This window comes from Hemitrygon akajei, chromosome 18 (assembly GCF_048418815.1).
Source record: "Hemitrygon akajei chromosome 18, sHemAka1.3, whole genome shotgun sequence".
NCBI classification, from domain to species: Eukaryota; Metazoa; Chordata; class Chondrichthyes; order Myliobatiformes; family Dasyatidae; genus Hemitrygon; species Hemitrygon akajei.
Genome location: NC_133141.1, coordinates 31,917,054 through 31,943,622, shown reverse-complemented (window position 1 = coordinate 31,943,622; position 26,569 = coordinate 31,917,054). Strand labels below are relative to the sequence as shown.

At 50.4% G+C, this 26,569-nt stretch overlaps 1 protein-coding gene across 2 annotated transcripts; it reads right to left on the bottom strand.

Annotated features, from left to right (window-relative positions):
- Positions 1-1,653: 1,653 nt before the first annotated feature.
- ddx23 (DEAD (Asp-Glu-Ala-Asp) box polypeptide 23) lies at positions 1,654-21,474 on the bottom strand. Of its 2 annotated transcripts, none has more exons than XM_073071245.1 (17): positions 21,384-21,474; positions 17,113-17,297; positions 16,796-16,891; positions 15,931-16,018; positions 14,443-14,508; positions 11,764-11,902; positions 11,412-11,545; positions 10,872-10,984; positions 10,196-10,339; positions 9,690-9,915; positions 8,773-8,918; positions 8,292-8,469; positions 7,541-7,783; positions 6,895-7,046; positions 5,148-5,256; positions 3,708-3,882; positions 1,654-2,637 (listed from the first exon to the last, which is right to left on the bottom strand). In XM_073071245.1, exons 2-17 carry the CDS (start codon positions 17,295-17,297, stop codon positions 2,414-2,416), a joined length of 2,418 nt encoding a protein of 805 aa, XP_072927346.1. In that variant the 5' UTR covers positions 21,384-21,474; the 3' UTR covers positions 1,654-2,413. The 2 variants fall into 2 exon arrangements, with proteins under 2 accessions (XP_072927346.1, XP_072927347.1); XM_073071246.1 differs by lacking the exon at positions 21,384-21,474 and adding an exon at positions 21,269-21,378.
- Positions 21,475-26,569: the final 5,095 nt, after the last annotated feature.

The window sequence follows — 26,569 nt, the reverse complement described above, 5'->3', positions numbered from 1 at the left end:
TTTGCTGGAGTGGTTTTTCCATGGCCACTGCCGGCCATGGTACCCGCAGGCAAAATGGGTAACTCGATGGTAACTCCTGCATCCTCGATCAGCTCAGCAACAACTCAGAACCGCGGCCCGTCCACTGTTGGGGCTGAACCAGGATCTGCCCTTTCCCCTCGGTTGTGGACAGACTCTGACCAGTCAACTTGAAGAGTTTGCTCCTGTTGTAGCTCCGGTAACGCCAGGATGGGATGCTAGATTAATGCAATAGCCCCCAAAACTCCGACACACACAGGTACAGTAAGATACACGGTGCACACAGAGGCACTCACTCTCATTATCAAACACACAGACTTTTACCTACACAGGTGCACGCACCACAGATACAAACTTATGCAAACTAGATGCACACACAAACTGTACATGAACAAACAGACCCATGCAAAAACTCACAAACTGACAGAAACTTCATTTCCCTCATTCTTCGTGTTCCCAATCCTACAACCCCAGCCACACCCACTACCCCCCCCCCCCACCAGCTGACATCCAGTTAACACCAGCTAGAGCTGTGATATGGGAAGGAGCAGGGGGCAGCTTGTGTACAGCAAGAGATCACCATTCTGCCCTCTACCCCTCCAGTGGTGCACCACTTCCCCCTCACCCCTCCCGCAAGGGCCAACCCCGCAACCCATTTTGATGTTCAGACATGGGGGTAAGGAGATGGGGGTCCCTCTGGGGGAGGTGAAGAGGAGGCTACTGGACAAATGTATAAGTAGAGGTCTAAAAGAAAGATGCCGTTAGCCTGGAAAGAGTTCGGAGATTAACAAGGAGGTTGCTATGATTAGGAGGACTGAGCTATGGAGAGAGGTTGAGCAGGTTGGGACTTTATTCATTAGAGTGTAGGAGAATGAGGGGTGACGTTATAGAGGAGTATAAAATCACAAGGTACATAGATATAGGGTTGGCTGGGGAAATCAAAGAGTAGAGGGCGCAAGTTTAAGGTGAGAGGGGAGAGATTTAATAGGACCCCGAGGGGCAACTTTTTCAGCCAGAGGGTGAGGTATATGTGGAACGAGCTGTCAGAGTAAGTAGTTAAGACAGGTACATTAACAGCATTTAAAGGACACTTGGACAGGTATATAGACAGGAAAGGTTTAGAGGGATATGAGACTGGCTTAGATGGGAGTCTCAGTTGGCAGGGACCAGTTGGGCCTAAGGGCCTGTTGCCCTGCTGCACGGCCGGGTATAGAGCAAGGCTGCCCTCTCCTGGCCACTGGCTGAAGCGTCAGCATCTTCCTGACAACCGTCCCAAACACCACGCTTCACCACCCACCTGGCCAGACACCTTTGTATCCACCTCGCTGCCCACCCCACAGTGGTGCCCCCTCCCCCTGGACAGCGCTCCCTCTGCACCTTTTCTTGAACACCCGTCCACTCCTCACCATCTGTGGGAGGGTAGTTGGAGGAGGGGATGTGGAGAGGGGCAAGACATGGGGGGGGAGCAGAGGAGCAAACACATAAAGACGACACACACACACGACACATTGTCATACACAGAGGAGACACACATGCTCACATACACACACAAAGAAGGCAAGTTGCCCACACAGACTGAACACACACACACATACACTTGAAACTCATCAAAGCAGATGAACACAGGAGACTTGCTGAAATGTAAAACAATAGTCTCCCTTTATTCGGCCATAGAAAGGATTTAAACATATACATTTATATACTCCGAACTGACAGTGGAGCCTAGGGCAAAGGGAAAATGGGAGGGAGAGCAACAGGAGAGTGGAGGGGGGAAGTGAGGGAAGGAGGGAGATGAGGGGCAATTAGGGGTGGAGTGAGAGGACACCTCCCAGTGGAATGTACAAGACTAGGAGCAGACACAGAGCTGGGTGGGGGCGTTAGGTCACTGATCATGGGGCTCCCTCACCCCCTTCCACCCAATTCTGCGAGGACAACAGGAAGTGTTAGGAGCCCACAACCTCATTCCTGGACCTTCCTCATTCCACCCACCCATGCCAAACCCCGGACCAACTCCTGACTGGACCCAACCTCAACGAAGAAGGGGTTGCCGAGCAAGTCAGGATGGTGGGGGGGGGCAGTAACAGTGACATGCATCACTACACTCACGTGGAGTGTGGGGGGGGGGGTGCTGAGAGGAATGGAGATGGAGGGGAAGATATGGGAAGAACAGAGGGAGTGTCCACCAGGGAAGGGAGGGAACAATGAAGGGAGTGGGGCAGCGATTCACAAGGACGGAGGAATGGAAGACTGAATACTAAATGCAGCAATAGATTTCCCCCCTCTCTGTTTGGGGTGAGGGTTAATATTAAATACAGTAAAAACATCTGACCCTCCCCCTTCTCCCTAGCCCTCTCCACCTGCCTACAAGGATGAGTCTCAGCGGGAGGGAGGATCCCTAGGCGAAGATGGTCTCCTCCCTCCTTTTCTTGGTGAGGATGGTGCCCGGCTTGTGCTGGGCATCGGGATGGTTGGACAGCTCGGGGGGGCAGGAGGAGACGGGGCTCTCCAAGATGGCCTGCTTCAAGTCGTAGAAGACAGAGGAGTCCTCCTTGGTCAGGAAAGTGATGGCAACTCCGCTCTTCCCAGCTCTGCCCGTCCGCCCGATACGATGGATATAATCTGTGGGGAAGTTGGGGAAGAGAAACAATCCAAATCAGCCATAAAATTTGTTGTCCTGTGGCAGTAAAAAAAAATTAAATAGTGAGGTAGTGTCCATAAACTATTCAGAAATAAGACAGCGGAGGGGAAGAAGCTGTTACTAAAACGTTGTATTGGCCTCTTCAACTTCCTGTACCTCCTCCCTGATGAGAAGAGGGCATGTCCCAGATGGTGAGGAAGGTTGTGCCCCTGTGCTTTGGAGACTCCACACCAGACAGTGATGCTACCACTCAGAATGCTCTCCATGGTATGTCATGTACCTCTCACTCCCCTGCACCACCCTGGTGAAATGCAGCACCCCAGGTTGCAGCATGTTGTTGCTGTTCCCACCTCCACCACCTGCTCTCACCCCAGTTACCAGGCTCCTCTGTGTGAAAGAGCAAGCTACTCCATTTGGCCCACTGAGTCTAGTACCCCATTCAATTAGAGCTGATATTATTTTTCTCACCACATACTCCCACCTTCTCCCTGTGTAGCCCTTAACCCCCTCACCAATCAACAACTTACCTACCTCTGCCTTCATCACATCCAATGGCTTGACCACCACCACCCTCTGTCTAAACAAACTCTCAGGCTGAAGAAATTCCTCTTCGTCTCAGTTCCAAAGGGATGTTCCTTCACTCTCAAGCTATGCCCTTAGATCCTGGATTCTCCCACTGATGCCCTCTCCAGGCCTTTCAGTATCCCGGAGGTTTCAATGAGATCCTCCCTTCTCTCATCCTTCTGAACTCCATCAAGCACAGTCCTAGAGACACCAGATCCTCCTTGTTCATCAAGCCTTTCATTTCTGGGATCGTTCTCCAGAGACAGCACATCCTTCCTTAGATATGGGGCATAAGCTGTTCACGCTATCACTGACCAATGTCTTAACACGAGTCAGCATTACATCCTTGCTTTTATATTCTAGTCCTCTCAAAATGAATACTAACATTGCATTTGCCTTCCTCACCACCGACTCAACCTTAAGAAATTCCTGAACTCAGACCAAGTCCCTCTGAACCTCCAGTTCCTGAATCCAAATGAACCCATACCTTCGATGTTCTTTGCCATGTCGTAGTTCAGTACCATCGACACATCATGAATGTCAATACCACGGCCAGCCACATCAGTGGCTACCAGGATGTCCTTGGCGCCAGCCTTCAGATTTGACAGAGCAAACTCTCTCTGCTCCTGTCCCTTCCCACCGTGTAGAGTGCAGGCATTGTACTGTGGACAGGGGAGAACAAAAGGAGTGAGGCTTCAAACAGTACAGGCATGGGTCAGACACAGAATGAATCTCCCTCCACTCCATCCCATCACACACTCCCGGGGTCAGACACAGAGTGAATCTCCCTCCACACTGTCCCATCACACACTCCCGGGGTCAGACACAGAGTGAATCTCCCTCCACACCATCCCATCACACACTCCCGGGGTCAGACACAAAGTGAATCTCCCTCCACACTGTCCCATCACACACTCCCAGGGTCAGACACAGAGTGAATGTCCCTCCACACTGTCCCATCACACACTCCCAGAGTCAGACAGAGAGTGAATCTCCCTCCACACTGTCCCATCACACACTCCCAGAGTCAGACACAGAGTGAATCTCCCTCTACACTGTCCCATCACACACTCCCAGTGTCAGACAGAGAGTGAATCTCCCTCCACACTGTCCCATCACACACTCCCAGTGTCAGACACAGAGTGAATCTCCCTCCACACTGTCCCATCACACACTCCCAGAGTCAGACACAGAGTGAATCTCCCTCCACACTGTCCCATCACACACTCCCAGAGTCAGACACAGAGTGAATCTCCCTCTACACTGTCCCATCAACACTCCCAGGGTCATACACAGAGTGAATCTCCCTCCACATCATCCCATCACACACTCCCAGGGTCAGACAAAGAGTGAATCTCCCTCCACACTGTCCCATCACACACTCCCGGGGTCAGACACAGAGTGAATCTCCCTCCACACTGATTTTACATCTAAAAACAGTCACTCACAGGGTGTGCACTGAAAGGCCACTGTGGGCTGAGAAGCTCCTCCTGTAGATAAGCAGCTGAATTTGCCCATGTCAGTACAGCAGTGACCCAGCAGGTTAAACCAGGTTCTGGGAACCTCTGTGCTGCTGACTGGGAGCCGGTGTTGGTGGAGGGGAGTGCTTACGAACAGGATTAGTCTGACTGGTGGTCAGGTTCTGAGCTGGGGGAAGAGATGTTGTTCCCAAGAGCATCTCCACATCCACCAGCCCCTCCACAGCAAATTCTGTCCACGGTGATCAGGAAGTGGGGAAACAGGGGCGTTCTGTGCTGAGCTTGTCGTGAGGGAAATTGTGAGGTTGGGGGAAGATATGAGGTTGAAGTGCATTATGAGCAGGCAGAATAGCAGTGGGGTGGGAGCACCGTGGTGGGGTCAGTGAGGAGGGAGCTCATCTGTAGACAGAAGTGGTGGGTTGAAATGTGTGGGTGCCTTTTTCACTTACCCCCATCTTCTCCAGGGACTTGGCCAGCACATCGCAGCCTTTCTTCTGGTTGACGAAAATGATGATGGGTGGGTCGAAACCTTGTTCCAGCAGGTTCAGCAGCTTCTTCCTGTGGGCATAGAAACCATTCAACCTGCCAGCTCCTACCTGATCCCCCCACCTCACAGACCCCACCTACCCTCAATCCCACCCAGTGATATATCAAGGCAGGACCAGTCCATTCCGCCCATCGAGTTTCTACCCCATTCCATCCCAGCTGATTTTTTTTCTCAACCCTGTTCTCTCTTTTTCTCCCTGTAATCCTTCACCCCCTCATTGATTGACAAGCTGTACATCTTTGCTGGGTCTCCCTGCCTCTCCACTCCCCGAGGGACCCCACACCCCCACAAACTGAACCTGACCCCTGCTTACTGGTCTCTGCGGAGGGAATTCAGCCCTTCCTGTTCTCTTCAACTCCATCTCTACCTTCTACAAACCCTCCACTGAACGCCACCCCCTCAGACTCCTCTGCTCCCAGACAACTCTCCCTCCACCTGGGAATTCTTTTCCCTCAAATCCACATCCCAAGATATGGTAACTCCTCTCTGCACTCTGTCCAAATGAATTTTAAAACATACAATATTAATGTGGAAACAAACAGGCCATTTGGCCCATTGAGTCTGCTGCCCCATTCTATCCTTTGGATTTTTCTTTCAGAAACGCAAGAGATTTTGTAGATGTTGGAAATCCAGAGTAACACACACACAAAATGCTGGAGGAACTCAGCAGGTCAGGCGGCATCTTTGGTGGAGAATAAACAGTTGATGTTTTGGGTTGAGACCCTTCTTCAGGACTGGAAAGGAAGGAGGCAGAAACCAGGATATGATGATGAGAGGGAGGAGGAGAACAAGCTGGCAGGTGATAGGTGAGACCAGGTGAGGTGCAAGGTGGGTGGGGAAGGGGGAATGAAGGAAGAAACTGGGAGGTGACAGGTGGAAGAGGTGAAGGGCTGAAGAAGGAGGAATCTGACAGGAGAGGACAGTGGACTGTGGGACAAAGGGGAGGAGGTGGGAACCAGAGAGAGGCATTGGTCAGGTGAGGAGAGACGGACGAGAGGCGAGAAGTGAACGAGAATGGGGAATGGACTTCGGCCTCATCATGGCAATAGAGGACATGTATAGACATGTTGATATGGGAATGGGAAAGCTGTTTTTTTTCCCACTCCTTTCTCCTGTCGACTCCCTGTAACCCTTCTCTCCTCAATAATCATGAACCGATCCATCGCTGTCTTCAACACACCCAGTGATGTGGCCTGCACCTCACTCCTTGGCAATCAAGCCCATAAATTCACCACTCTCTGGCTGAAGAAATTCCTCCTCATCCCGTTGCAATGGGTTGCCCCTTCATTTTGAGATTGTGCCCTCAGATCCTGAATTTTCCCCAATGATGGAGACATCTTGTTCATGTCCTGATGAAGGGTCTCAGTCTGAAACATCAACTGTTAATTCCTCATCACTGATGCTGCCTGACCTGCCGAGTTCCTACAGCATTTTGTGTGTGTTGCTTTGAATTTCCAGCAACTGTAGAATCTCTTGTGTTTGTTCCTCTCCGTGTCCACTTTTCTCCAAGCCTTTCAATATACGGGAGGCTTCAATGAGGCCCCCCAACCCCACCATCCTGAATGCCAAGCCTGAGACACCGAACGCTCCTCGCAAGTCCACTAGCTCCACCCCCACCTCTGGACCTAGTGCCCGAACCCCAGCATCACCTCTTCTCGCTCTCCGACATCAGGTACACGCGTTGCTCCACCCTCTCGTGGGGCTTGCCGGCGGAACCAATGTAAACCACGGCAGGTCTGCGCAGGTAACTGCGAGCCAGTCTCTCCACTGATGGGGGCATGGTGGCGGTGAACATCACTGTCTGTGGGGAGACAGGGAGAGGGAGAGGTGACAAATGACACAGGCACGCTGATCCTCATGCCCCTTCCCTCTGCACACCAGTCTGTGCGTCTCCCCTCCTTTCCTCGTCCCATTGTCCCCCTCCCCTCCTGCACTCCCACTCCTCACACCCTCCCTCCATCGACCTGACTGTGGTGATGCCAAGTTAGACGTCACCTTCTTGGGGTTAACCCTCTCCCTCACCCCACAGTCCCCAACACCATTGTGTGTACCCGTCCATGACTGCCCAGCTTGAAATTGACCAACATCTTCTCAGGATCCTCACCCCCACCACTGCTTCTGGCTTCCTCTTCCTCCACCCTCATCATCTCCCTCCACACTCCCTTCTCTTCCCACCCCCTTCCCTCCTCTGCCACCATCCTACCCCTACAGACCGGCCTACACCTGTTGCTTGCCCAGTTCCTCCTCCTCTTCCCCCTCGCCATCTCCCCCCACCCTCCAGCACCCCTCACTGACCTGCCTGTACTTGTGCTTGCCCAGCTCGAAGTTGGCCATCATCTTCTCGGGGTCCTCGGCCTCATCGGTGTCAGGTTTCTGGTTACTGACGGGCATATGCTCCAAGATCCGCTGCACATCGGGCTCGAATCCCATATCGATCATCCTGTCGGCCTCGTCCAGAACCACGTATGTGCAGCGGCTCAGCACCAGGTACCGGTTCTCCAGCACGTCGATCAAGCGGCCTGGCGTGGCAATCACAATCTGGGGGGAGCGGAGAGAGGCAGAATGATCAAGTCACCTTCTCTCACTCCTGGCCACCCCTCTTGCAGAGCTCCCTCCTCAACCCCTCCCACCCCCCACCACGTCCCACACATCCCTGGTCCTCCTGGGAAATGCCCCCAGTCACCACTCCTCCCACAGTGCAGCACTCCCTCTCTCCCTCCTTCCTATCTTGCTACAGCATGGCACCTCCTCTCCATTGCCCCTCTTTTATCAACAACCCCCCCCCCCACAGGGAGGCACTCCTTCCTCACCACCCCTCCCTCAGTGCAGCACTCCCCTTTTCCCTTCTCAGCACCCTTCCATTCTTAATGAACCTCCCACAGGGAGGCAGGCCCACCCTACCCTGCTCTTTTGTGACCCACACCTACCATCCCACCTGCAGCCAGAATCGCCAGTCCTCCCGAGAAATGCCTACAATCAGTGCCGTTCCCACCTCACCTCTCACAGCGAGGCATTCCCTCCCTTCCCTCGCCCCAGCTCCCCTCACCTCACAGCCCATCCGCAGACGGAAGCCCTGGTCCTCCCGGGAAATGCCCCCGATCACTGCCACCGTGCGGATGCCCAGGGGCTTGCCGAACTTGATGGTTTCCTCCTCAATCTGCTGCGCCAGCTCGCGGGTCGGGGCCAGGATGATGGCGTAGGGGCCCTGGTCAGACTCCTCGATCCTGGGATGGGAACGAGCCCGAAAGAGAGAGAGAGAGGGGCAGAGGAATTGATGAGGTGGGCAGAGAAAGAGAAAGGAGTAATGAGTGAGAGTGAGGGCAGGAGTGGGGAGGTGGCGAGGAGGGAGACGGGGAGGGGTGAGGAGGGGGTTGGGATAGGGACCAATGAGGAGGGAGGGGTAGGGGAGGGCTGGTGGGATCAGGAATGGAAGAAGGGGAAGTGAGTGTGGGGAGGGAACGAGGCAGTTGCTGGGGTATAAACCCTGTAGACATAGCTCCTCCCTCCCCAGCACAGAGCTCCTTTACCTGTCCAGTTTGGGCAAGGTGGTGATCCAGACCAGCAGCGGGATCAGGAAGGCAGCAGTCTTTCCACTGCCTGTCTCCGCCACACCAATGATATCCCTGTTCTGCAGTCCAATGGGAATGGCCTGCCGTTGGATCGGTGTCGGTTCCTGCAGAGAAAATTCACAACAGTCACGACCAGGTATCCCTTACACCGCCCCCACCCCCTAGCTGTTAACCAAAACAGCAGAGTGAAGGGAGGTGTACATCACAGCTGGGATCTGGAGTCAATAACTTGGGAGTGATAGGGTTTAACATTTCCACGGGATGTGAACAGTACCTACAATGAAGCCATTTGTTGTCAATGTGTAACTGCCCATGCACTCCCACAGAACGCAGACAGGGCACACACACACGAGCCCAATGGCACTGATACACACAAACCTACTGACATTCACACATGGGCCCACTAATAAACAAACACACAAGGTCAGTCTCTCTGACATACATATACACAAACCTACTGACACTCTCTCTCACAAGCACATACAAGCGCACATTATGTATCTAGCTACTATGTGTAATTACACGTACAGAGAGTCATAGAGTCAATCGTTGCATTTGTATAATTTTACATTTATAATTTACGTAATATATGATAAATTTATATTTTAATATAATTTCCTGCCATTTAGATAATCTATGAGCAATTTACATATAACAATAAAATTATTCTCAATTTAAATGCATCAGCGCGCACACACACACACACACACACACACACACACACACACACACACACACACACACACACACACACACACACACACACACACACACACACACACACACACACACACACACACACACACACACACACACACGTACGTGCTGCCAATGGGTCACCGGGCTGGCTGGCACAGCACTCTCCCACACCCCACCTTGTATCCGCACTTGTCGATGACCTCCTGGATGTGCAGCGGCAGGCTGGAATCCTTCCAGGAGCGGATAGGGTTAGGAATGCGGCCGCCCTTGGTGGTGATGCTGTAGTCCTCCCGGAAGATCCTCCAGTCCCGCTCTGTCATCTCGTCCAGCTTCTTCTGCGACCAGTGTCGGTCGTCCCACCTCTGCTTTGCCTCCTTCTTCCGCACCTTCCGCAGCCTGGCCCTGCCATGGTGAGGAGTGAGGACACAGCGTCAGGCCTGCATTCCCCTTCCCTGGGACACTAGCCCCTGTCCCGCCGCCAGTTGAGAGCCACTAACACTCAGGGAACTTGGCAAGTCCCCAATGACCCTTGCCATCCCACACCACCAGGTTCAGGAACAGCTATTTCCCATCAACCATTCGGTTCTTTTACAGTAGTATCTAAAGGAGAGCGCGGGTGGCACCGGGGGACAGACAGACACGGGTGGGCAGCTTCAGGACCCAGGGCCCTGATTTCACTCACTCCTCCTGCTCCTTTTCCTCCAGGGTGCGCCTCTTCTCCATCAGGTCGCCATAGAAACGCGACTGCTCCCGCTTCTGCTGCTTCAGGTCGATGCCAGCAATGAAACCCCTCCCCAGGAGTTGGACATGGTGCCGTTCCTTGTAGCTGTGGGAAGAACAAGGAGCATGTTACTCCGGGGGTTAAATCAAGGAGGATGTCATTTCTGAGGGTTAGACCAAGACAGGGAACGGGATGGGTGGGGGGGGGGGGGGGGGGGGGGAAGGGATGGTCACTGACGGTTAAAACAGAGGGGAGGGCAGGGGTCAGAGGATTAGGTCAGGCCGAGAGTTAAATCAGGAGAGGAGGGAGGAGGGGATCAACTCTGAAGGTTAAACCAGAACGTTCTGCGGCATGAAGGTGACTCCTAGGGTTAAAACTGAAAGGGGGGGGAAGAGGTGTGAGGGGAGGATCACTCTAAGGGTTAAACTGAGAATAGGGAGTGAGACAGGGTCACAGTGAGTTTAAACTGGTGTGGGATGGGGAAACTACGAAGGCTAAAATAGAGGGAAGGACACCTGTGTTCAGGGTGTGTGGGTTAGGAAGAGGGAAGAGAGGAGGAGGAGGGTAGAGAGGAATGGGAGGCGGGAACGAAAAGGGGTCTCAGTGTTGAGCGGGGGGGTGAAAAAATGGCCCTCACAGTGGGTTGTAGTCCAGAGATGTATCCTCTGAAGCATCCCACTCAAAGACGAACTTCCTGTCGTTGAGGTGACGCGTCCTCCTCCTTTTCTTTACACCTCCCAAATAACGTTCCTGTGGAGCACAGCAGAACCAGTTAGCTGGGGTGTCCCCTCTCGCCTGTCGACAGTCCTCATTTGCCTGGGTGGAGTTCATCCCTGCATTCCACATCTACCACATTATCTCTCCACCATCCACTGGTCAGGAGAGTGTCAGAACTCTCCCCACTTGCGTCATGTGAATGCAGCTCCAAGTCCCATGAAGCTTGACCCCACCCAGGACAAAGTATCCCGCTCAATCAGCACCCCATCCCACCTCCCTCCACCACCAGACAGCAGGGTTCAAGGAGACAGTTCACTCCCACTTTCCTGAGGACTGGGTTCTAAGTGGCAGATGAATCACAGTTCCCATCCCTTGCAGAGAGCGACCCACCAGAGACCCAGGTCTCTACCCCTTCCCCCCACCAGGCTGCTGAGAACCCACAATTTGGGGTGTGCAGGACCTTGATGGCTTGCAGTTCCTTGGTCTTGTCCTTCTCCTCACGCATCTTCAGGCGCCCACCTTCCTCATCGTTCCCTTGGTTCTCCCGCTCCATCCTCTCACGACGCTCCCGCCTCTCACGCTCCTGGGGGTCCTCTGTGAAAAGATCAGAATCTCACTCATACCCGTGCACAGTTCCCGTCTCCCTATCCCTGGGTCAGACCCACACCGGGAGCACTGTGCATAGTTCCAATCTCCCTGTCCCTGGATCAGACCCACACTGGGAGCACTGCACAGACTCAAGAACAATATACCCTGGGAGCTGGAGAGAAGAGTGACTGATGACCTTGAAGATGATAAATGGAAGCACTCACCCAGCATCTTCCTGCCCAGCTCCTGGAACAGCTTTCTCTGCTTCCTCTCATCCTCCTGAGCCTTCCGCCGCTCCTCCACCTCCTGCTGCCGTCTTCTCATGGCCTCCGCCTCTCTCTCTGCCTTGGAGAGGAACTTGGGCTGTGGGGAGAGGATATGGGTTGGGGAGGGGGAGGTTCAGACTGAGAGCAGTGACGAGCCCCTACCCACCCACCCAGAGGAACGAGGGAAGTGACCGTCTGGGCATCTGGAATAGCGGGGGTAGATGTCCAGAGTGAGGGGAGAGTACACGACATGCACGGTCAAATCGCCAGCCATCCCGAAGCCCACTGTTGGTGTTGGGGAGTTTAAGGTCTGGGGTGGGGGTGGCTGGTGTTAAGGTAAGCCATTTGGCCCATTATCTCCATACTGGGAAATGGAAGACCGGTTTATCTCCGACCCCTGCTTATTGATCTCCCTGTTAAGGGAATTCAGCCCTTCCTTTTCTCCTCCACACCCCCTCCACTGCCTCGACAGACCCTCCTCTGAACCCCACCCCTCAGCCTCCTCTGTCCCTGAAACGCTCCCTCCATCCAGGTGTTCTCTCCCTATAAATCCACCTCCCCAGGCACAGTAACTCCTCTCTGCATCCTATCCAATTTAATTTTAAACCATACGATAGAGATGTGGATATAGGCCATTTGGCCCATCAAGTCTGCTCCCCCTTCTGATCTTTGTCTCAACACCATTCTCCCACCTTCTCCCCGTAACCTTTAACCCCCTCACCCATCGATCTCAGCCTTCAACACACCCAACGACTTGGCCTTTACCAATCCCCATGGCAACAAATCTCACAGGTTCACCACTCTCTAATTGACAAAATTTCTCCTTGTCCCAGTTCCAAAGGCTCATTCTGACACTGTGCTCTTGGATCCTGGACCCTCCCACTGATGGAGACGTCTTCTCCATATCCGCTCTCTCCAGGCCTTTCAGCATCCAGGAGGGTTTCAATGAGATTCCTTCTTTCGTCCTTCTTAACTCCATTGAGTACAGGCCCAGAGACATCAAACGCTCCTCGTACGTCAAGCCTTTCATTCTGGTGAAACTCCTCTGGACCCTCTCAGGGACAGAACATCCTTCCTCAGACACAGAGCCCCACATTGCTCACAATATCCCAAGTACAGTCTGACCAATCCCTTACTAAGCCTCAGCATTACATCCTTACTCTTATATTCTAGACTTCTCAAAATGAACGCTAACATTGCATTTGCCTTCACAGAATCACAGAAAACCTACAGCACAATATAAGCCCTTCGGCCCACAAAGATATGCCAAACACATCCTTCCTTACCACCGACTCAACCTGCAAGTTAAACTTCAGGGAATCCTGCACAGGGACCCCAAGTCCCTTTGCACCTCTGATTTCTGGATTTGCTCCTTGTTTCAACAATGGTCTGTGCCTTTATTCCTTCTAAAAGTGGATGACCATGCACTTCCTGACACTGTACTCCATCTGTTACTTTACCCATTCTCCTAATCTGTCCAAGCCCTTCTGCAGACTCCCTGCCTCCATGACACGACCTGCTTGTGTCCATCTATCTTGGTACACGTTGTAATTGTGGTACAACTCTATCACATTTGTCTGGCAGCGTGTTCCACATACCTATTGCCCTCAGTGTGAGCCCATTACCCCTCAGGTCCCTTTTAAATCTCTCCTCTTTTCCATAGATGCTGCCTGGCCTGCCAAGTTCCTCCAGCATTTTGTGGGTGTTGCTTGGATTTCCAGCATCTGCAGATTTTTTCGTTTGCGATGAGGGGCAATTTTATTTTTTTGTTTTACACAGATGGTTTGAAACAAATAAATAAAGATTGGTTTTATTTATCACATGTACATCAAAAGATACAGTGAAATGCCTCGTTTGCATCAACGACCAACATCGCCCAAGGATGTGCTGGGACAGCCCACAAGCATCAATTAATTACTGGTGCCAACATACCATGCCCTCATCTCACCAACCGAATGTGGGAGGAAACCGGAGCACCCTAGGAAGCCCCCTGAGGAACATACAAACTCTCTTACAGACAGCGGCAGAATTGAACCCTGATTGATTGCTGTTACACTAACTGCTGTGTTACCATGCTGCCCAGAGAGAGGTCCGGATATGGAGCGAGCTGCCAGAGCAAGTGCTTGAGGCAGGTAGAATACATGGAAAAGTTTAGAGGGATATGGGCCAAACACGGGTAAGAGGGTCTGGCCTGGATGGTAATCTTTGTCAGCATGAACCAGTTGGGCTGAAGGGCCTGTTTCTGAGCTGTGTGACTCTGTGAGTCGTCCCTGCACTTTTTCTAGCTCAATGACATCCTTCCTCAAGTCAAGCGAACAGAACTGCACACAATACTTCAATCTTGCCAATACCTTGTACAGCTGTAATGTGATGTCCCAACACGTGTGACCCCCCCTCCCCTCGCCCATTTCTACACCTGTCATGGGCTTATAAACCTCTACCGGGACACTCCTCACTCCAGGAGAAACATCTCCAGCCTCACACTCTTCAATCCTGGTAACATCTTTGCTTTAGGAAGAGCACAGGTGTGCAGGACAGGGAGGAAGAGAGGTGGGAAGGGGATGGAGTGGGTGGGACAGGACCTCGGAACCCAACCAGAGGAGCCATAAATGAGTGGGTGGGGGGAGTGACTCCTACCTTGGACTCCGCCACTTCTGCTGCCTTCTTCTTTGCTAGCAGCTCCTCGAGGGACAGCGGCTGTGCCTGTGAGGAGAGTACAAGAGTGGGTGAGTGTTGTGGGTAGCTTGCTTATGTCCAGGTGCTCCATACTACCCTCTCCCCACCATGCCTCCCTCTCTCAAACAGGCACAGAGTGGGCAGAAGGCAGGCACACGTGACACAGGCAGGAACGGGAGGTTTTCTGGAATTGGTTTATTATTGTTACATGTACTGTGATACAGTGAAAAGCTTGTCTTGTATATTGTTCATTCAGATCAGATCATTACACAGTGCATTGAGGTAGAATAAGGTAAAACAATAAAAGAATGCAGAATAAATTGTGACAGTTACAGAGAAAGTGCAGTGCAGACAATAAGCTGAAAGATCAGAATGAGATTGAGTCCATTTTATTGCATAAAGGAATCATTCAAGTGTCTGAGAACAGTGGGGTAGAAACTGTCCCTGAGCCTGGTGTTACGTCCTTTCAGGCTTTTGTATCTTCTGCCCGATGGGACGGGGGAGAAGAGAATGTCCAGAGTGGGTGGGGTCTTTGATTACGTTGACTGCTTTTCTGAGGCAGCAGGAAGTGTAGACAAGAGTCCATGGTTTCCGTGATAGAGGTTGCTACATCAGAGCATCAAGTCCTATCCCCTCACCACTTCCTCAGGAGAGGTAATGAGGGACAGACGACAAATCTCGGTGCTGACAGAGGTGACTAGATCCCATAAACTGGCAAAGAAAGAGGGTCAAACACAGGCAAGCACAGAGGCAGAGATCTGCACCCATTAAAAACCTGCACAGCTCAGGTACACAATCATCAGTACAGGCACTTAAACACACAAACCCTCTCAGACAACAGACATGCACCTAGACACTTACAGAGCCCGAGACCACTCCCGACACAACACAGATATTTGCACAGCCCCATGGATATGCACATGCAGATGCACACGTAGAAACACACACGGATAACATGGACACACACTGGGTGCTTTCTCTAGAATGGCAGAGGCTGAGAGTTAAAGAATTATAAATCTGTTAGAGGTTTACAAGATTGACAACCAGTGTCTGTTTGCCCAGGTTGGAAATGTTTAATAGCAGAGGACTTGCATTTAAGGTGAGAGGCAACACACACACACACACACACACACACACACACACACACACACACACACACACACACACACACACACACACACACACACACACACACACACACACACACACACACACACACACACACACACCCCACCCCCCCCCACCTACCTACCTGGACCTGGATAGACACTGGGATCTCGAGAGGGAAGACACCGAGGAGCCAGTCACTCTACGCGGCGGCCACACTCAGTACAGATGAGGAGGAGGGGAAGAGACTCCAGGCCAGTGAGAGCAGCTGGGTCCCCACAGGAAAGGGATAGCCCCGGATCAAGGAGTGGGGTGCACAGACCACTCCCCCACAATACCTACCTTGTTCTTCTTTGGATCTTCCTCTTCCTCTTCCTCCTCCTTCTTGATCTTCACCTTCCCATCCTTTAGCCTTCCAGGCGAGAGGCTCCTGGGGAGAGAGGGAGTCGCAGAGAGTGAGGGGTGATCAATGTGCCCACCCACCTTAAACCCAACCCCAGGACACCCCGCAGAGCGCAGAACATTCAGACTAGTCTCTGTCCAGTCCACTCCCTGGGTCGCCTCCATCCACTCTACCCTGGCCAAGTTGTGACCCTCTTCCTCCCTATCTTCAGTACTGTGCAAAAGTCTTAGGCACATATATATAGCCAGGGTGCCCAAGATTTCTACACAGTATTGTAGTAATTTTATGTATTGAACTGTACTGCTGCAAAAATAAATTTCATGACATATGCGAGTGATGATAAACCTGATTCTGATATGGGTCCTTATTGAGGACTGAGAGTTGGGAAGGGGTCGGGGAGAGGGGAATCACGGTTGGAAAAAGGGGAAGGGAGAGGGGAGGGAGCGAGAAACACCAGAGAGACATTCTGTAATGATCAATAAACAAATTATTTGGAATCAAATGACATTGCCTGGTTTCTCATGCCTGGGTGTATCTGCACCCGTGTCACCCTCCACGCCCCTCTCTTGCCATTCCCAACGTCCTTTGCTCCCACTGATCTACAAACTCGCTCTTTGCTCCACGTTGACAAATACAGTACTATGTACCTAGCTTTATATATGTGCCAAAGACTTTTGTACAATACTGTATGACATTCTCCCTCCCCTATATGGCCCACTACCTTCCCTGCACTACACTATCTCTGCGACCCCCACCCTCCCCTATGCCCCTCCCGAAGTGGAGGGTGACACCTCTGCCACTCACCTTGATCTCTTCCTGGCTTTACGGTGTCCATCACGTTCTCTCTCCTTCTTGGACCGGTCTCGGTCTCGCTCCTTGTCCTTGCCATGGTGTCGCTCCCTGTGGGAACATCAGAGAGTGAGGCTGACGCAATCACAAGGTTGCCACAGGCCACTTGATCCGTCGCGACTGGACTGGCCCACCTGAGCAAGTCAGCAACATGAAACAGTCAGCAGCTTGCACACACCCTGAAAGTCTCTCTCCCCACCCCTCCCACATCGCTCCCTCCTCACAGCACATCCCGCCGCAAAACGCTCCCTCCTCAGCGCCCCTCCCCTCACCGGTCCGCCTCCCGCTCGCCACTCTTGGAGCGAGAACGCTTCCTCTCCCGTGACCGGTGCCGTTTGCGCTCCTTGGAGGTCGACCGTTTCCTGTCACGGTCCCGGGAACGTGAGCGCTTCTTCTCCCGCTCCTTGGAGGGGGCTCGATCTGGAGACCTCTTCCGTTCCTGCGTCTCTCCTACCATCTGCAGTACAGAAGAGCAAGTCAGCCCAAGGAGTGAACGGTGGGGGGGGGGGGGGTAGAAGAGTGGAGGTGGGAGGGATATTGGTGAGGTGAGGGGGAAAGAAGGTGTGAAGGGTACGTGGGAGGGGAGAGGTATCCTTGAATAGGGGTAGCAGGGGAGGCAGGAAAGGGGAGAATGGAGGGAAGAGGGCTGAACAGAAGGGGGAGGGGACCTTTCCTGCCTCTCCTCTTTCAGATGATTCCCCTGCCCTCCTACTCTAACCCTCTCCCCTATCCTTTCCTTGAGCCCCTGCCTCACCTTCTCCATCCCTTCACCTCCCTCCATGCATTGCCCACCACAGCCCTCACCAAGTTGGAGAGTGTGTGTGTGTGTGCGTGCGTGCGCGCGGAAGGAGAGAGGGTGGAAGAGAGGAAAGGGACTTGTTTTGCTGCTGTTGTTGCAATTGGATCTTTAACTTCCTCACCGGGAAGCCACAGTCTGTGCAGATTGGAAATAACATTTCCTCGCTAACAATCAACACTGGTGCGCCTCAAGGATGTGCGCTTAGCCCACCGCTCTACTCTCTCTACATCCATGACTGAGTGGCTAGACACAGCTCAAACACCAACTACAAATTCACTAATGACACAACTGTTGTTAGAATCTCAGATGGTGACGAGGAGGTGTGTACAGGAGCGAGATAGATCAGCTGGTTGAGTGGTGTCACAACAACAATCTTGCACTCAATGTCAGTAAGACCAAGGAATTGATTGTGGATATCAATAAGGGGAAGTTGGGAGAACACACACCAGTCCTGATCAAGGGATCAGCAGTGGAAAGGGTGAGCAGTTTTAAGTTCCTGGGTGTCAACATCTCTGAGGATCTATCCTGGGCCCAACATATTGGTGTAATTACAAAGAAGGCACAAGAGCGGCTGTTTCATTAGGATTTTGAGGAGATTTGATAGGTCACGAAAGATTCTTACGGTGGTGAGCATTCTGACTGGGTGCATCTCCACCTGGTGTGGAGTCTCCAGTGCAGAGGATCACAAGAGACTGCAGAGGGTTGTAGATTCAGTCAGCTCCATCACAGGCACAACCCTCCCCAACATCCAGGATACCTTCATGAGGTGGTGCCTCAAGAAGGCAGGATCCGTCACTAAGGACCCTCACCATCCGGGACACACTCTCTTCTCGTCACTACCATCAGACAGGAGGCACAGAAGCCTGAAGAACCACACTCAACATTTTAGGAACAGCTTCTTCCCCTCCATCATCAGATATCTGAACAGTCCACAAACATTGCACTATTCAGTTTGCGTATAAGGAGAAGGTGGGAGTGGAGGATGCTATCACGTATTTGCTGCACAAATCCCTCTCTCACCTGGATGGGGTCAGTGGTGCTGTGAGGATTACATTCCTGGACTTCTCTAGTGCCTTTAACACCATCCAGCCCAAGATCTTAAGGCACAAACTAACGGAGATGGGAGTAGACTCTCACATGGTGGATTGGATAGTGGACTACTTGACAGATAGACCTCAGTATGTGCGGTTGGGAGACTGTAGGTCTGACACGGTGGTCAGCAGCACAGGAGCGCCGCAGGGGACCGTGCTCTCTCCGGTCCTGTTCACCCTGTACACATCAGACTTCCAATATAACTCGGAGTCCTGCCATGTGCAGAAGTTCGCTGATGACACGGCCATAGTGGGGTGTGTCAGGAATGGACAGGAGGAGGAGTATAGGAAACTGATACAGGACTTTGTGATATGGTGCAACTCAAACTACCTGCGTCTCAATATCACCAAGACCAAGGAGATGGTGGTGGACTTTAGGAGATCTAGGCCTCATATGGAGCCAGTGATCATTAATGGAGAATGTGTGGAGCAGGTTAAGACCTACAAGTATCTGGGAGTACAGTTAGACGAGAAGCTAGACTGGACTGCCAACACAGATGCCTTGTGCAGGAAGGCACAGAGTCGACTGTACTTCCTTAGAAGGTTGGCGTCATTCAATGTCTGCAGTGAGATGCTGAAGATGTTCTATAGGTCAGTTGTGGAGAGCGCCCTCTTCTTTGTGGTGGCGTGTTGGGGAGGCAGCATTAAGAAGAGGGACGCCTCACGTCTTAATAAGCTGGTAAGGAAGGCGGGCTCTGTCGTGGGCAAAGTACTGGAGAGTATAACATCGGTAGCTGAGCGAAGGGCGCTGAGTAGGCTACGGTCAATTATGGAAAACCCTGAACATCCTCTACATAGCACCATCCAGAGACAGAGAAGCAGTTTCAGCGACAGGTTACTATCGATGCAATGCTCCTCAGACAGGATGAAGAGGTCAATACTCCCCAATGCCATTAGGCTTTACAATTCAACCTCCAGGAGTAAGATATGTTAAAGTGCCGGGGTTGATTGTATTTAATGTATTTAAGTAAACTACTTAAGAACTTTTTAAAAGCTATTATTAATGCTTTTTGAGAGAGTGATTTAGATGAATATCATATTTTTACTGAGTTAAGTATTGTATGTAATTAGTTTTGCTACAAGTGTATGGGACATTGGAAAAAATGTTGAATTTCCCCATGGGGATGAATAAAGTATCTATCTATCTATTTTTGTAAGTTTTAGTAACTTTATGTCTTCACACTGTACCACTGCTGCAAAACAACAAATTTCACTACATACAGAAGTCCATAAGACATAGGAGCAGAATTAGGTCATCTGGTCCATCGAGTCCGTTCTGCCATTCAATTATGGCTGGATTTTTTTTCCCTCCTCTGCAACCCCTGTTCCCAGCCTTCTCCTTGTAACCTTTGATGCCATGTCCAATCAAGAACCTATCAATCTCTGCCTTAAATACACCCAACAGCCTGGCCTCCACAGCTGAATGTGGCAACAAATTCCACAAATTCACCACCCTTTGGCCAAAGAAATTTCTCGCCATCTCTATTTTGAATCGACACCTCTTTATCCTGAGGCTGTGCCCTCTTGTCCTAGACTCTCCCTCCATGGGAAACATCCTTTCCACACCTCCTCTGTCTAGGCCTTTCAACATTTGAAAGGTTTCAGTGAGATCCCCCTTATCCTTCTAAATTCCAGTGAGTACAGACCCAGAGACATCAAATGTTCCTCATATGATAACCCTTTCATTCCTGGAATCATCCTTGTGAACCTCCTCTGGACCCTCTCCAATGCCAGCACATCTTTTCTAAGATGAGGAGCCCAAAACTGTTCACAATACTCAAGGTGAGGCCTCACCAGGGCCTTATAAAGCCTCAGCATCACATCCCTGCTCTTGTATTCTAGACCTCTTGAAATGAATGCTAACATGGCATTTGCCTTCCTCACCACCAACTCAACCTGCAAGATAGCCTTCAGGGTGTTCTGCACAAGAACTCCCAAGTCCCTTTGCACCTCAGATTCCTGGATTTTCTCCCCGTTTAGAAAATAGTCTCCACATTTATTTCTACTACCAAAGTGCATGAACAAGTCATTGATGGTAAGTCTGATTCGATTCCATTTTACTGGTGAACCGATAACCTCTCTCACAACCCATCACGTTGGGACTCCCACTGAATAACTCTGCCCTTATTGACACTTCACCAAGTTCTTTGTGCACCACTGCAGATTTACACCGTTCCACTATTTTTATGCTCGTTACTGCATTTATTGCTGTATTTCTTTTCACCCACTGCAGTTTGCACTCTCAGCTTTCTGGGAGCAAGCAACGTGGTGAGTCTGACAGTAAATTCTGATCCGATTGTCAGTCTCCTCCTCCCCCTTGCCCCATTTTCCCACTTCCTCCCCCCCCCCTCCTCCGCTCCTTCCCCTTTCACATTCAAATCCCCCTTCCTCATCATTTTCACACCCTCTCTCTCCCAACCTCCCACCCACCACCCCTCGTAACCTCCCTCCCCCAATGGCTCCCTTCCTTTTCTTTCCTACCTTCCCTTCCTCCCCAGCCACTCGTTTCACCCCTCCCCCATCTCTCTCCCTTCCTACCTCTTCTGCAGCCCCCGATTTTCTCCCCGCCACTGCATCCCTCTACGTCCTTCCTCTCCGTCACTCCTCATCCCGCTCTCCACCCCTCCCCCCATTTTCTTCCCTTTCCACCTACCTTTCCTTCCACCAGACGCTGCTCACTCCAGGCCCACTACCGACATTCCAGCAAGGCGGTACCGCTGAGTCCGTCGGGAGCTGTAGTTCCGTATTAGGTCTCCGCCCCTGTACCCAGCATACGCTATGGGTTCAGAGAACTATAATCTCCACAATGCACTTTGGCCAAACCAGTCAAGGTGGCTCCTATCCGCACGGCGTTCTCTGGCTGCAGCGGCCTCTGGTTGCAGCATGGTTCTAGTCATCCAAAGTTAGTATTGACCATATTGTCGCACAGTACAATGAAAATCTTGTCTTGCTTGAAAAGCTGTCCTGATGAAGGGTCTCGGCCTGAACTCGTTTCCATAGATGCTGCCTTGCCTGCTGAACTCCTCCAGCATTTTGTGTGTGTTGCTTGGATTTTCAACATCTGCAGATTTTCTCGTTTGTGAAAAGTTTGTCTTACACACTGTTCATATAGATCAAATCATTACACAGTGCATTGAGGTAGAACAAGGTAAAACAATAGCAGGGTGCAGAATAAAGTGTCACAATTACAGAGAAAGTGCAATGCAGGCAGACAATAAGGTTGAAGGTCATAATGAGAGCCAGAGCAGAGGCATTCAAGCTTTATGACCAAGGAAGTTACAAGAGGTCCAGGTACAATCTCCAGAAAGTCATGTCACAGGCAAGTGGCAATTACAAATCAAACTTGAACCAAGTTCTCAGACAGCTGGCATCAATCTTGGAACAGAGGCAAACCACCGTAAACGCTCTCCCACAAACATCAGCAGGAAATATCCACATTACACGATTTGTATCAACAGGCCAACCTCCAGAGCACCATATAACAAAGAAGGATATAAGCATTCTGCATGTTGCTCGGGATTGGAAAATGGACGTGGACTTGGAGAAAAAGCTTGTGTTTCCCCCAGACATTGCGGCTACAACACTCCGGCCAGACATGGTCCTGTGGTCCACAACAGCCAAGCTGGCAAATGTTGTGGAATTGACAGTACCATGGGAAGATGGTGTTGAAGAAGCTTAAGAGAGGAAAAAGACCAAGTACTCTGAACTGGCAACTGAAGCTGCTCAGAACGGCTGGAAGACCAAGATTTTCCCGGTAGAAGTGGGATGCAGGGGATTCATTGCTACATTTACGACCAGTCTATTGAAGAAGGTGGGGGTGAGGGGTGTCTCCCTCCAACAAGCAATCAAGTCCTTGTCAAATGCAGCAGAGGAAAGCAGCAATTGGATTTGGATTAAAAGGAAAGACAACAACTGGGCTGCAAGATGAAGACAGGAGGGTACAGAACTGAGGGGGGTGTATCTGGGACGCCAGGTAGCACCTTTGAGCCCTCTGGAGACGTCGTGGGCTTATCAACGAAATGTCAAAGAAGGAGGGTGCCCACCTGATGACCCCGATGAAGTAGCTACCCTCCTCGTCACCACTCCAAGCCTACTGCCAACATGGAGAGTGCCGACTTATCATTGGGATTGAAACATCAAGTCCTTGTAGCTCTACTCTACTACTGCAGATTTACTGAGTATGCTCACAAGAAAATAAACTTCAGGGTTGTATATGGTGACGTATATGTACTTTGATAATAAAACGTACGTTCACTTTGATTGTGTGAGGTCGAGAGTCCATCTGAATGGTGAGGGAACCATTCCATAGTCCTATAACAGTGGGATAGAAGCTGTCCTTGAACCTTTCTCCGGGGTCAGTATTGGGACCGCTTCTTTTCACGGTATATGTCAATTATTTGGTTAATGGAATTGATGGTTTGTATTCAAGTTTGTGGACAATCTGATAGGTGGAGGGGCGGGTAGTGTTGAAGAAACAGGGAGTCTGCAGAGAGACTTAGACAGATTGGGAGAATGGGCAAAAAAGTGGCAGATAGTGTAGCGAAGTGTATGGTCATGCACTTTGGTAGAAGGATCAAAAGCGTATACTATTTTCTAAATGGGGAAGAAATTCAAAGATCAAAGGTGCAAAAGGACTTGAGAGTCCTTGAGCAGGATTCCCTAAAGGTTAACTTGCAGGTTGAGTCGGTGAGGAAGGTAAATGCAATGTTAGCATTCATTTTGAGAGGACTAGAATACAAAAGCAAGGATGTGATGCTGAAGGTGTATAAGGCATTGGTCTGACTGCACGGAGTATCGTGAGCAGTTTTGGGCCTCTTATCTAAGAAACAATGTGCTGGGATTGGAGAGGGTCCAGAGAAGATTCACAAGAATGATTCCAAGAATGAAAGGGTTAATGTATGACAGTGTTTGATGGCCCTGGGCCTGTACTCACTGGAATTTAGAATAATGAAACCTATCAAATATTGAAAGGCCTAGAGGTGTGGAGAGAATGTTTCCTGTAGTGGGAGAATCTAGGATCATAGGGCACAGATTCAGAATAGAGCAACGACCATTTAGAATCAGAATCAGGTTTAATATAATCGGCATATGTCATGAAATTTGTTGACTTTGCGGCAACAGTACAATGCAATACATAATAATAGAAAAACCTGTAAATTACAGAAAGTATATATATGAAGTAGTTAAATTAAATAAGTAGTATAAAATTTTTAAAAAGCATTGAGCTCATGGGTTCAACGTCCATTCAGAAATCAGATGGTAGATGGGAAGAAGCTGTTCCTGAATCATTGAGTGTGTGCCTTCAAGCTCCTGTACCTCCTTTCCAATGGTAGCAATGAGAAGAAAGCATGTCCTGGGTGGTAGGTATCCTTAATGATAGATGCTGCCTTTTTGAGGCATCGCTCCTTGAAGATGTCCTGGATACAACGGAGGCTAGTGCCCATGATGGAGCTGACTAAGTTTACAACTTACTTTGATCCTGTGCAGTAGCACCACCCCCGCCATACCAGATGGTGATGCAGCCAGTTAGAATGCTTTCCACAGTACATCTGTAGAAATTTGCGAATGTCTTTGGTGACGTATCAAATCTCCTCAAACTCCAAATGAAGTATAGCCTTCTCTGTAGCTGCATCGATATGTTGGGCCCAGAATCGATCGTCAGAGATGTTAACACCCAAGAACTTGAAATTGCTCACCCTTTCCACTTCTGATCCCTCAGAGAGGAATGGTGTTTATTCCCTCATCTTGGCCTTTCTGAAGTCCACAATCAATTCTTTGGTCTTATTGATGTTGAGTGCAAGGTTGTTGCTGCGACACCACTCAACCAGCTGATCTATCTCACTCCTGTACACCTCCTCGTCACCATCTGAAATTCAGCCTACAATGGTTGTATCATCAGCAAATTTATAGATGGCATTTGAGCTATACCTAGCCATGCAGTCATAGGTGTAGAGAGAGTAGAGCACTAGGATAAGTACACACATCCCTGAGGTGCGCCAGTGTTGATTGTCAACAGAGAAGATGAGGAATTTCTTTAGCCAGAGGATGGTGAATCTGTGGAATTCATTGCCACAGACGTCTGTGGAGGCCAAGCCATCGAGTATATTTAAAGGAGAGGTTGATCGGGTCTTGATTGGTCAAGGCGTCAAAGGTTACAGGAAGAAGGCAGGAGAGTGGGGTTGAGAGGGATAATAAATCATTTATGATGGAATGGTGGAGCAGACTCGATGGGCTGAATGGCCTAATTTTGCTCTTATGTCTTATGGTCTTATTGTGATATGTGCTTTCAGGCTTTTGTATCTTTTACCCGATGGTAAGGGGGAGAAGTGAGAATGTCTGGTGTGGGTGGGGTCTTTGATTATGTTGGCTGTTTTACTGAGGCAGCAAGAAGTGTAGACAGAGTCCATGGCGAGGTGGCTAGTTACTGTGATGTGCTGAGCTGTGTCCACAACTCTCTTGTAGTTTCTTGCGGTCTCGGGCAGAGCACTTGATGTGTCCAACCCATTCTCAGGAGCAAAGCTGGGCTGCCCGAGGAGGTGGGAATGGGCAGATACAATTCCAATGTTTAAAAGTCACTGGGATAAGCTAGTGGATAGTAGAGGTTTAAATTAGGTTATTTGTCTTATTTTATTTATTTATTGCAATACACCACAGAATAGGCCTTCCAGTCCCTCGAGCTGTGTTGCCCAGCAATAACTTAATCACAGGATAACTTACAAAGAACCTACCAACTGGTATGTTTTTGGACTGTGGGAAACCGAATGGACCAATCATGGGCAAATGTAGCTGGTTTAGATAAGTGTCTTTGTCAGCATGGACTAGCTGGGCCCAATGGCCTGTTTCTGAGTTGTATGAACCATTAATCTATCGTATCTGCTTCCACCACACCCACCATTTGCCTATTCCATGCACCCACTACTCTCCATATCTATTTCCCCAATCTTAAAGGCAAGTCCAGTGGCTCTACTTCATTCAGAGCCTGAGGGAATTTGATATGTCACCAAAGACTTTCTCTAGATGTATATTGGAGAGCATTCTGACTGGGTGCATCACCATCTGGTGTGGAGTCTCCAATGCAAAGGATCACAAGAGGCTTCAGAGGGTTGTAGACTCAGTCAGCTCCATCACAGGCACAAACCCTCCCCACCATCACAGACATCTTCAAAAGGCAGGGTCTCAAGAAGGTGGCATCCATCACTAAGGATGCCCACCATCCAGGACATGCCCTCCTCTCCTTACTATCATCATAGAGGAGGTACAGGAGCCTAAAGACCCACACTCACCAATTCAGGAAGAGCTTTACCTCTGCCATCAGATTTCTGAATGGTATACAAACCCATGAACACTACCTCATTTTTCCTCTTTTGCACGATTTGTTCTTTTTGCAACTTATTATGTATTGCACTGTAGTGCTGTTGCAAAACAAATCTCTTGACATATGTCAGTGATAATAGACCTGATTCTAATGGTCAGATTGGACCAGTCTGGGCTAAAGGGCCTTTTCCATTCTGTGTCAGTCTGTGGAGATGGTGTGGTGGAGATTCACCAGGATGCTCCCTTGGCTGGGATGTTGCAGTTATGGCGAGAAGCTGGGTCTGTTCTCCCTGGAGCAGGAAGGAGCTGTTTGAGGGGTAGAGAGGGGAGGGTTGCAACTGATAAAGGTGTACAAAAATATGAGGGATAGAGATAAGGCAGATATTAGGAAATTCTCCCCATAGCAGAAGTCCTCACTTATAAACATTAGTCCATTTGGATTGGTAACATTTCCACAATCACCATCAGCACAGGTGCATCTCAAGGACGTGTGTGTGCTTAGCTCCATGCTCCACTCACTTTAAG